At 49.6% G+C, this 12643-nt stretch overlaps 1 protein-coding gene across 1 annotated transcript; it reads right to left on the bottom strand.

Annotated features, from left to right (window-relative positions):
- Positions 1 to 11552: 11552 nt before the first annotated feature.
- LOC135373021 (protein krueppel-like) lies at positions 11553 to 11984 on the bottom strand. The gene has a single exon (XM_064606321.1). The coding sequence runs from the start codon at positions 11982 to 11984 to the stop codon at positions 11553 to 11555; it is 432 nt and encodes a 143-aa protein (XP_064462391.1).
- Positions 11985 to 12643: the final 659 nt, after the last annotated feature.

Here is a 12643-nt window from a genome sequence, read left to right as displayed (position 1 = left end):
ATGGCACTGCTGCTCTCCTTTGGACCTCAGTGTCGATACTCTGGAGCGAAGCTTATTTAGCGACTCTAGCTCTGCCAGGTGTCTCGGCCATGGCTGTGGCAAAGACTGCAGATATTCAACACGAGTCATCAAGTGCAGCACTGAACTGCATAGAGACTCCTCGCTGCAGGATAAGTACTGGTTACCGAAAATATTATTGTTTCTGGTTCCGCATCCGGTCACTGAAAAACTTGGCTTTTCATTTCGTTTCTGTTTCCATTTCTGGACGATTTTCGGTAGTAGTTTCTGTTTCGGTTTCATTTTAAGAATGCCATTTTCGTTCCCGAGGTAATTTTGGTACTGGTTTCTGCTTCTCATCCCGAACTCGTACTGCCTGGTTTTGGCTTTTTTATGTCACATATTCTAGTTACATAATGACCGCAAAAGGACAGCCACGCCAAACACAAACACTAAAGACCTTAATGCAAAGTTCGTCTTGAGTCTTATACACCGCAAGTGGATGCCCCTGTAGGTTGCGGAAATACGTGCCTTTAAGTTTCAAAAGTCTCCGCTCGTGCGCAAAAATAACACGTCATCCAAAACTTTTGCGTAAATCTTGCTGCACAGTGGGCTCAACACGAAAGAAAGTCCCCAGAATTAAACGAATTAATGAATGATGACTGGAAGAATAGTGTGAATATATATAATTTTTATATTGACGCGAAAACACTGAGCGAAACGTCCTGCAAATTTGGTTTCCATTAACGTTACCACTTTTGAATTTCGTTTCGGTTTCGGTTTCTGATAGTGGAAACTAAAACAATTTCGTTTCAGTTTCCATTTTTGTTTCCTGTTGAATTTCGCTAATTACCGTTCCTCGTCTCTGTTTCTGGTAGCCAACCGTGAGGATAAGAGTTCCCTTTTCTAGCCACGAATATTTCCCTCTGTTGACCAAAAACGAGTCACTAAGGGAGATTGGCGAGGACAAAAGGGTATAATTATGTCTTTGTGGTAGTTCTTGTGGTGTGGGTGGTATGTCTGTGTGGCACTTCTTCCCTTATTTGTCCCTCCTCCCATTCACAAAGATGATAAATAAACTATTATTATTATTATTATAGATTCTTGCACAACACCCATTCAACACAGATTAACATGAACATGCGCGGCCACACACTTACGATGCACAGGGGATTGTCAGGATGTGGTGTTCCGTCGTGCCTCATCCACCATACAACCCAGATTTCGCACCCTCACACTTCTCTACTCCTTTGATCCGACAAAAGATGGCCTTGAGTGGTTGGCAGTTTCAGAATATGCATCAGGTTATATCTGCTCGAAGGTCCTCCAGATTTCTTGCCCAGCTGACATCTGACGCTTCGACGATGGCGTAATGTGCACTGGAAGTCACGATGACTATGCTGAGCAGTAGCTCCTTGTAGAGGGGACTTCAGTATTACGGCATACGTCATTTTTCCATCAGTTCATTTTTAAGTAACGTTGCATAAATGAGGAGGCATCATCCCCCCCCCCCTCCTCGCACCTTACAGGTCTCAACTCGGTTCTGGACACGGAAGAGGCACGTGGTAATGCAGAGAGAATAAAAAAGGCATGGACAGTGATGTACGTACTATCCATATGTGGCGTGTTAGTGGTATGGCGATAGCTATACCAGGCCCTTGTGGGTAGTAAACTTGTTTTTGAATTGCTATTAAATCCTTAGCAAACGCCTTTTAATGTTTACTGAAACCATGTAAGTATCATTTGTGTGTGTGTGTGTGTGTGCATGCTTTTCTTTCTTTTTTTTCTTTTTTTTGTTTGTGTGTTGTTGTCGTTGTGATCGTCATTACCGTGGCTGCTTAACTGTCACCGTCTGACGATTACGTGGAGTAACCTGACACTGTTGGATCGCGTCGTGACACAGAAAGAGTACCCTACGGACTCGGGCTTACCCAGGAGCCCAAGGCTGGCCCGGGTAAACCCTTCTTTTGGGGGTCCTGGGCTGGGCTTTGACATTCTGGACTTACGGTCCCTACGTTGTCAGGCCTAAGTGAGGCATGTATTACCCCCCCCCCCCCCTGTCAGCTAGCAACGGCTGCCAACTTCTACGGACTGCTACGCTGGGCCGGGAGACCTAGGAATTATTGCGACCGCCTGTGCTGGGCCAGTTATGGAGTCAGTAAAACATATCCATTTCGGCTTGTTAATACACTTCCTTGACGATAAAAGCACTGAAAGAGACAAACACGAACGACACAACATAAGGCGCTTTTTACGTCAAGGCCAGGTATGAAGTAGTCTGGCCACCCCCAGGCGGAGAAATCAAGGGAAAGCCGGGCTCGGACCAGGTCTAAGAACGTGGCCCGTGCAGTACTGATCGACTGTATGCTGTCTTGTGGGGCAGAGAGGCCCTGCATTCGTGTTTGTTACAGAGATATTTATACGAAGAAGGGAGTCAAGTCCTGTAGAGGACATCTTCTTCAGTGTTGGTTTCTGCACGTTTGTTTATGATGCAGCGAGATATACAGAGTGCGAGGTGGGTTTTTGGTCATGGGGGATGGTGAGCCACAAATGGGACGAAGTTTGCGCGACTCTCAAACCGAGGTTTGCTTCAATTGGCCTAATGCTTGAAGCCGGCTGAAGCAAAACCTCAGTCTTGCAGCGCCACAAATTTCGCCACAAACCTGTCCTACACTGTGACCTTCCCCCTGTAAGAAACACAATGGATACACAGACACCTGGGATCTGATGTGGGCGTTCCAACGCTCTGATTTCAGTGCATATTTTTATAACTGTTATCATGTTTTTGTGTTAGTGGACAATTTCCACCAGGATATCGGCGGTTATTCGCGCGAAATGCAGCGCTTAATGCAGATATTTTCATACCACAGCAGTCTTCACAGTAAACAGCCCCTGTGACTGCTGTTACAAATTCCTATCTTTTTCCATCCTGTTACAAGGAGAAGTATCGCAACCGTAATCGTCTCTTCCAACGTTACTATATGTTCAAACTAAGCCACGTGTCCTCCGTCTGCACACTGCACGAGCAGACAACAGGGAGCGCGCAGTGTAACGCTCCAAAGTTGCGTTTCGCTGTTTAGTGGCCGCTCCGGGTGTCTCATACTCCAGATTTGAGTCCGCCAAAAGAGAGGCGCCTACTTAACGCAACCAAATAATCACGAACAGCGCAATTACGGCTCCATTTTGAATAATTTTAACTTGATTGATGAGGTACTTTTGATATGGGGTTCCAGATCAATGATGCGTATTCTAGAGAGGGGTGAACGTGTAAGCTATGAGCTTAACCTCAGGAGATGCTAAATAAGGATGTCGTATGAGAACGCCCAGCTTACACGCAATGCCTTTGCTGTCATGGAATTCATAGGGTCGTTCCAAGAGTGATCACTGGAAAAGGTAACCCCCAAATATCTAAAGGAGAAGACTTTGTTGAGGCAAACATCATCGGATGAGCACAACACCGCAAAATATTTCACTATCAGGTATCCGAAATTGTTGGGCATTTTCTGATTAAGAAAATTCATTTATGCAGAAGTACCGGGAGATATTGAGGACCACACATAACGGTCCACGCGAGAGTGGCATAGTGGTGACCAGGCCCCCTGGTGGTCAAAAATGTTGGTGTTCCTTCTTTTTCCTTGTAGTTTGCACACTGGGGCCCACATCTTCAACTCGCAGTAAAAAGCGGTATCACTTTTGTTTCAAGTGGGCTTGCTCGCACGTCACGCATGTGAATTACATCCTGATTACTCACAATTGACCATGTATGTGGCATGTGTGAGCAAATGTGGTAGCTATGCCAGTGAAATGTGAACCCGTTTGCACATTCATTGTCTCATTTCAAAACTTTCAGACTCAAGAGCAAGCACACTCATGCCTAACGTTAAGGATTAGACAACAGACACTTGTGATTCAGCGTCGTCTGCAAGCCAGAAACATCATCAGGTTGTGCACAATTTTAATGGATCTAAACAGCATTCCCTCACGACACGGGGCCAGGTGGGGAGGAGAGACTCGAGTGCATCCTCAGTCCAGCTGCATTCTTCCGTGCAACGGATTGTACGCAAGAGCACACTGGTTAGAAGCCATACAAGTGTAATATTTATTCTGCGGCATTCAGCCACAGCACGCAGATGCATCGTCACAAGAGGATGCACGCAAGCGTGAGGCCCCACAAGTGCGATCTCTGTCCCTCAGAGTTCACCAGGCTGCACCACCTGAAGGATCACGTACGGACTCATACTGGTGAGAAGCCATTCATGTGAGACGTCTGTCCTGCAGCGTTCATCGAGAGCACGGACTTGCAGCATCACTAGAAAACACACATGGGCGAGAAGCCATACAAGTGCGATATCTATCCTGCACAGTTCGTCCAGAGCACACACCTTGCAGCGTCACAAGAAGAAGATACACACCGACTAGAAGCCATACAAGTGCAACCTTTGCCCTGCAGAGTTCGTCCGAAGCACGCACCTGCAGAGTCACAAGAAGACACACATGGGCGTAAGGCCATTCAAGTGCGACCTCTGTCCCTCTGAGTTGACCCAGCTGCACCACCTGAAGGACCACATACGGATTCATACAGGTGAGAGGCCGTACAAATGCGTCCTCTGTCTTGCAGAGTTCAGACACAGTACACACCTGCGACGTCACAAGAACACGAACACGAGAGAGAAGTCACACAAGTGCAATCTCTGTCCTGCAGAGTTCACCCACCTGCATCAGTGCATGAGTTGAAGGATCACATACTGACTCAAACTGGCGACAAGCCGTACAAGTGCGGTCTATGTCCCGCGGAGTTCGGCCGGAACAGGAACCTGCAGCGTCACAAGAAGAGACATGCGGGGACGAAGCCACACAAGTGCAAGTGACAGTTGCCGACGCGCACTGTAAAATAGTTAAAGGAGTACAGAGGGCCATAAAAAAATTCAGATTAAGACGTCTGGTGAAAGTGTGTTTGTCATTATACCAATAGCGCGAAAGGTTTTGATGTGTGCAGTTTGTGTCCCAGAGAAAAAAAAACGCACATAAACATGGCTCCGATGCTATAACGATGATGAGGAGGTATGATGCCACGTCACCGATGACGTGATAAGGGGAACTCGTTCAGGTTAATCGTCTCCGACACACTCAGCATAGTTTTGGCGCTCTATGGCCTTTGTTGCCTTTGTGCCATTAAACACATAATCAATCAATCAATCAATCAATCGTTCTGGTTCGCCGGTCAGCGCCTTGTCTCTTTGCCGCGGTAAACCAGTTTTGCCAGTTCTCTCGGAGGATTGAGGATCGAAGGAGCGGCCCAATCATTACCGAGCCAGGAGAAAGGCTTTTTCAGAACCCCGAACAGCCGAGTAGCAGACATTTCTCTAGGCTAATCAGTAATCAGCGAACGTTCTTCTTATGGCGTCAGCGCGAGGTTGCGCACGGTCGCTTTTTGCGACGTGTTTTAAATTCAATTTCTGCGAAAATTATGACTCTGTGGGTTGAATTACTTCTCATGGTGCATCTTACTGGCCTACTTAACAGTTTTATGGGAAGAAAACAGGGTGTTAAAAATGACTTCTGTGCTACTTTAAAGCACACTGCAATTGTAATGAGAAACTGGGACTTTTTTCTAAAGAAGCCAAACCGAGAATCCCCCACATTACTATTGTCGCACGGAACTCTAAAACCCTAATCCTTTGATTATGTGGTCAATGAGCAGAATCTGTACTGCAGCCCATATACATTGCTACACGCAACTTGTCCACTTACACATTTCCCTGTGCGCTGTTTCCGCGATGCGTTGGGGTGCCAGGTGACAAGCAAGCACCCATTCCTCATGATGGTCAGGCAGACCCTTTAGGAGAAACTCTCGGTAAAACGGTGGGAAGAACTGAACAACAGCCTGGCCCGATGCTCCAGGAGCGGCTTCTCAGCCTGGCCACAATCATGGTTGTCGAGGGATACATAAAAAACTATTAAAAAACGCAAAAATATTCCATAAATGTTTCGCGTGACAACGAAAATGTGGAGCAATTTCGATTTAATTGACTCCACCCTTCAGTCGTCACTCTTCGTCTTGCTTCCAATGACGCCGTTCCAGCACAGGCAGCAGTTGTGCTCTGGGTACGTTTGGATGGGAGACGACGAAAGCAGCGCTTCGTGCACCTTCCTGGCCGGGCAGTTCCTGTTATCCTGGGCAGAGATTTCATCATCCGGCAGAAATTGGTGCTGGACCTGCCCAATGGAGGATACGTGTACCACGGCTCGTCGGGATTTTTCCGCTTCGCCGCAGCACGGGAGCACTGCACAGCACAGCAAGCTGTGGCAGCGTCCGTTGAAACGTCTGGGCTGGCGACTGTCTTGGGGTCATTCCATGGTCCTGAGGAGCAACGCCGTCAGCTTGAACAAGTACTGCGGCAGTTTGACGGAATCTTTACCGAAAAACCGGGTAAGTCGTCTGTGTTACAGCATAGCATAGACACCGGTAACGCTAGACCCTGGCGTTGTAATCCCAGACCACTCAGTGTGCATAAGCGTGCTTTATTAGACGCAGCTCTTGACAAAATGCTCCAAACCGGTGCAGTTCAAAGGTCTCAGAGCCCTTGGGCATTTCCTGTTGTTCTGGCTCCGAAACGAGATGGTACGGCTAGGTTATGCGTCGACTACCGTCGACTTAACGCAGTAACTGTGAGGGATTCTTACCCCTTCCCGTCCATTGAGTCGATCTTGTATTCCCCGGGCAATGCAACTGTGTTTTCAACGCTTGATTGTAGTAGAGGATTTTTGCAAATCCAAGTTGCCCCGGAGGATGTCCCAAAAACAGCCTTTACGTGTCATAGAGGTCCTGCTGGCGTCATAGAAGCCCACGACACGGGCTGGCCGTTTGACACCACCGTCCAGGTCGCGACGGTGTGGTGCCGTGGGACCTGTACTTGTGCCCGGTCTGAAGGACCGGGAGGGTTCGGGCGGGTTCCGCGGGAACGGGAGCGGGGTGCCGAGCGAGCGGGCTGCTGGTTGCGTCTCGTTTCTCCGGTCCGGCGCATCTGAATGCGAGGAGAGAAAAGGGGAAACACGGTAAGAGGGTATCCCCAAGCCGCGAGCGCCGGAAGGGCACTCCCTAGGACAAATAGCGGGAAACTGTGCAACAGAAATCACACTAATAAAGCACTAAATCACAAGCACTACGCTTAGCGATGGAGATAGTGGCAGCTACGTGCGCCGCCTGCGGGGACGCAAGCTGTAGCGGCTGGACGCAGGTCCGGGAACGGGATCCGGATCCAGGTCCTGGAGGGAGGCAGGTTGAAAATCGGGCTCCTCTCCGTCCGGGTCTCGGAGATGGTAAGACTTCAAGTCCGAGATGTGAACTGGCCCAGTCTCTTCGCCGGTGTCGCAGCGACGAAGCCTGTAAGTAAGGCCGGAGGAGCACGCACTTACCTCGAAGGGGTCATCCCACCTATCTGCGAGTGAAGCTGCAAAGCCTCGAGACGCATCACTTAGCGGGTGAGTCCGTCGAAGGACGAGGTCACCGACGCTGTAGGTGAGGTTCCGACGTCCACGGTTGTACTGGCGAGCCTGGTCCAACCTTGCGACGCCCAGGTTCTCCCGAGCTGTCCGGGCTGCATCGTCCAGTCGACTCCGGAGGTCCTCAGCAAACCTTGAATAAGGAGGCCCGGTAGCACCATCCCGGAGGCCCAGAGCATTCTCCACTGGAAAAGGGGCCTCTCGTCCCAAGTTCAGGAACGCCGGGGTGAATCCTGTAGATCTGTTGACCGTCGTCCGTGTAACGAACGCCAGTTCTGCCAGGCGAAGATCCCAATCACGGTGGTGCTGGCTAGTAAAAGCAACCAACATCATTTTCAGGTTCCGATTAACACGTTCGGTAATGTTAGCCTGAGGGTGATACGGGGAAGTCTTCTTATGCTGAATGCCTAAGACAGCGCAAGAATGTGAGAACACCTTACTTGTAAAGTAGGTTGCGTTGTCGGTGATCAGCTGTGCGGGAAACCCGAACCGGCAAAAGGTGTCGAGTAACTTTTCCCACACTCTCTGGGAAGTCAGTGTCCTGAGAGGAAACAGCTCAACCCATTTCGTGAAATGATCAGTAACCACGAAAAAATACTGGTTACCTCTAGGACTACGGGGAAATGGTCCCATCACATCACAAGCGACTATCTGCCAGGGTCTATTGCTCTGAACAGGCTGTAAGCGCCCAGGGGGTAAACCACCACGAGGTTTTGCTCTCTGGCATACGGGACAAGTACGAACATACTTTGTTACATCGTGCCTCATTCCTGGCCATGTCGCAACACGACATAACTTTTCATAAGTTTTCCTGCCGCTGCTGTGACCTGCCAAGGCCGAGTCATGAAAGTAACGTATGAAAGACTTACGCAACTTCCGTGGCACCACGACTCTGAACGGGGATGAGCCGTCGTCCTCATCCGCCTGGGGTATGTATCTGAACAGCATGCCATCCTCGCCCAGCAGATAGGAGTCGTGCCGTCTGTCAGTCGTTCCGGTGTCCGCCGAGCCTTGCTCAGCTATCCACTGCGACACCCGCTGACAAAGGCCGTCCGCTCTCTGAGCGTCTAGGAGCTGCTCTCTGCTCACGACCGTGCCCCAAGACGAAGATACGTCTCGTGCCACCTGTGCTGCTGCCAGAAGTTGAGAAGGCGCCTCGGTGCCTTCCTCTTCCCCCTCCGGTAGAGGCGCGCTGCGTCTACTATCACGTTCGTTGAGCCCCACCTGTACTCCACGGTGAAGGAGTAGCCTTGTAGCATCAGGGCCCACCTGGCAAGTCGTCTAGACGGGTTATGGAGCCGCTGCAGCCAAGAAAGTGCCTGGTGGTCAGTCTGGACAGTGAAGGTACTGCCGTCCAGGTAAAGGTCGAACTTCCTGAAAGCGAAGATGATCGCCAAGCACTCCTTTTCCGTCACGGAGCAGTTCCGTTCTGCCGGATTCAGCGTGCGACTTGCAAAAGCCACTGGACAAAGAGTAGCGTCATGGTCCTGCAAGAGAACTGCGCCAACACCATAATCGCTTGCATCTGTTTGCACAACAAATGGTCTGTTAAGGTCGGGCAGATAAAGCCTAGCCGTATCAGCGATTGCTTGTGATAGAGCTCGAAATGATCGTTCCTGCTCTTCTCCCCAATTCCAGCGCGTGTCCTTGCGCAACAACTGGTTAAGCGGCTGCGCTAGCTCGGCACAATTAGGAATGAATTGTCTGTAAAAACCAACCATACCTAGGAAGCGCTGCAAGGCTTTGACGTTACCGGGAACCGGAAAGTCCGTGATAGCCTTTAGCTTGTCGTCGTTAGGACGGATGGTACCTCCGTCCACCACAAAGCCGAGAAGGCTGATCCTAGACGATGCCAGCTACACCTTGCGGGGGTTGATCGTTATGCCCGCTTCATTCATCCTTGCAAGGACGGTTGACAGGTGTTTCAAGTGTTCCTGAAAATTTCTAGAAAACACTACGACATCATCCGTGTACGTCATTGCGTAATTGTACTTCGCATCTCCCAACACTGTATCCATCAACCGCTGGAAACTGGCGGGTGAATTGGACAGTCCGAAAGGAATTCGTACAAATTCAAACAAACCTCTATGACACGTAAAGGCTGTTTTTGGGACATCCTCCGGGGCAACTTGGATTTGCAAAAATCCTCTACTACAATCAAGCGTTGAAAACACAGTTGCATTGCCCGGGGAATACAAGATCGACTCAATGGACGGGAAGGGGTAAGAATCCCTCACAGTTACTGCGTTAAGTCGACGGTAGTCGACGCATAACCTAACCGTACCATCTCGTTTCGGAGCCAGAACAACAGGAAATGCCCAAGGGCTCTGAGACCTTTGAACTGCACCGGTTTGGAGCATTTTGTCAAGAGCTGCGTCTAATAAAGCACGCTTATGCACACTAAGTGGTCTGGGATTACAACGCCAGGGTCTAGCGTTACCGGTGTCTATGCTATGCTGTAACACAGACGACTTGCCCGGTTTTTCGGTAAAGATTCCGTCAAACTGCCGCAGTACTTGTTCAAGCTGACGGCGTTGCTCCTCAGGACCATGGAATGACCCCAAGACAGTCGGCAGCCCAGACGTTTCAACGGACGCTGCCACAGCTTGCTGTGCTGTGCAGTGCTCCCGTGCTGCGGCGAAGCGGAAAAATCCCGACGAGCCGTGGTACACGTATCCTCCATTGGGCAGGTCCAGCACCAATTTCTGCCGGATGATGAAATCTCTGCCCAGGATAACAGAACCGGCCAGGCCAGGAAGGTGCACGAAGCGCTGCTTTCGTCGTCTCCCATCCAAACGTACCCAGAGCACAACTGCTGCCTGTGCTGGAACGGCGTCATTGGAAGCAAGACGAAGAGTGACGACTGAAGAGTGGAGTCAATTAAATCGAAATTGCTCCACATTTTCGTTGTCACGCGAAACATTTATGGAATATTTTTGCGTTTTTTTAATAGTTTTTTGTGTATCCCTCGACAACCATGACTGTGGCCAGGCTGAGAAGCCGCTGCTGGAGAAGCCGCTCCCACCGTTTTACCGAGAGTTTCTACTAAAGGGTCTGCCTGACCATCATGAGGAATGGGTGCTTGCTTGTCACCTGGCACCCCAACGCATCGCGGAAACAGCGCACGGGGAAACGTGTAAGTGGACAAGTTGCGTGTAGCAATGTATATGGGCTGCAGTACAGATTCTGCTCATTGACCACATAATCAAAGGATTAGGGTTTTAGAGTTCCGTGCGACAATAGTAATGTGGGGGATTCTCGGTTTGGCTTCTTTAGAAAAAAAGTCCCAGTTTCTCATTACAATTGCAGTGTGCTTTAAAGTAGCACAGAAGTCATTTTTAACACCCTGTTTTCTTCCTATAAAACTGTTAAGTAGGCCAGTAAGATGCACCATGAGAAGTAATTCAACCCACAGAGTCATAATTTTCGCAGAAATTGAATTTAAAACACGTCGCAAAAAGCGACCGTGCGCAACCTCGCGCTGACGCTATAAGAAGAACGTTCGCTGATTACTGATTAGCCTAGAGAAATGTCTGCTACTCGGCTGTTCGGGGTTCTGAAAAAGCCTTTCTCCTGGCTCGGTAATGATTGGGCCGCTCCTTCTATCCTCAATCCTCCGAGAGAACTGGCAAAACTGGTTTACCGCGGCAAAGGGAGAAGGCGCTGACCGGCGAACCAAAACGAGTTCCCCTTATCACGTCATCGGTGACGTGGCATCATACCTCCTCATCATCGTTACAGCATCGGAGCCATGTTTATGTGCGTTTTTTTTTTCTCTGGGACACAAACTGCACACATCAAAACCTTTCGCGCTATTCGGTATAATGACAAACACACTTTCACCAGACGTCTTAATCTGATTTTTTTTTATGGCCCTCTGTACTCCTTTAACTATTTTTCAGTGCGCGTCGGCAACTGTCACTTGCACTTGCGTGGCTTCGTCCCCGCATGTCTCTTCTTGTGACGCTGCAGGTTCCTGTTCCGGCCGAACTCCGCGGGACATAGACCGCACTTGTACGGCTTGTCGCCAGTTTGAGTCAGTATGTGATCCTTCAACTCATGCACTGATGCAGGTGGGTGAACTCTGCAGGACAGAGATTGCACTTGTGTGGCTTCTCACTCGTGTTCGTGTTCTTGTGACGTCGCAGGTGTGTACTGTGTCTGAACTCTGCAAGACAGAGGACGCATTTGTACGGCCTCTCACCTGTATGAATCCGTATGTGGTCCTTCAGGTGGTGCAGCTGGGTCAACTCAGAGGGACAGAGGTCGCACTTGAATGGCCTTACGCCCATGTGTGTCTTCTTGTGACTCTGCAGGTGCGTGCTTCGGACGAACTCTGCAGGGCAAAGGTTGCACTTGTATGGCTTCTCACCAGTATGAGTCCGTACGTGATCCTTCAGGTGGTGCAGCCTGGTGAACTCTGAGGGACAGAGATCGCACTTGTGGGGCCTCACGCTTGTGTGCATCCTCTTGTGATGATGCATCTGCGTGCTGTGGCTGAATGCCGCAGAATAAAGATTACACTTGTATGGCTTCTAACCAGTGTGCTCTTGCGTACAATCCGTGGCACGGAAGAATGCAGCTGGACTGAGGATGCACTCGAGTCTCTCCTCCCCACCTGGTCCCGTGTCGTGAGGGAATGCTGTTTAGATCCATTAAAATTGTGCACAACCTGATGATGTTTCTGGCTTGCAGACGACGCTGAATCACAAGTGTCTGTTGTCTCATCCTTAACGTTAGGCATGAGTGTGCTTGCTCTTGAGTCTGAAAGTTTTGAAATGAGACAATGAATGTGCAAACGGGTTCACATTTCACTGGCATAGCTGCCACATTTGCTCACACATGCCACATACATGGTCAATTGTGAGTAATCAGGATGTAATTCACATGCGTGACGTGCGAGCAAGCCCACTTGAAACAAAAGTGATACCGCTTTTTACTGCGAGTTGAAGATGTGGGCCCCAGTGTGCAAACTACAAGGAAAAAGAAGGAACACCAACATTTTTGACCACCAGGGGGCCTGGTCACCACTATGCCACTCTCGCGTGGACCGTTATGTGTGGTCCTCAATATCTCCCGGTACTTCTGCATAAATGAATTTTCTTAATCAGAAAATGCCCAACAATTTCGGATACCTGATAGT

Source organism: Ornithodoros turicata, unplaced genomic scaffold (genome assembly GCF_037126465.1).
Source record: "Ornithodoros turicata isolate Travis unplaced genomic scaffold, ASM3712646v1 Chromosome176, whole genome shotgun sequence".
Lineage (NCBI taxonomy): Eukaryota > Metazoa > Arthropoda > Arachnida > Ixodida > Argasidae > Ornithodoros > Ornithodoros turicata.
This window is presented reverse-complemented; position numbering and strand designations above follow the sequence as displayed.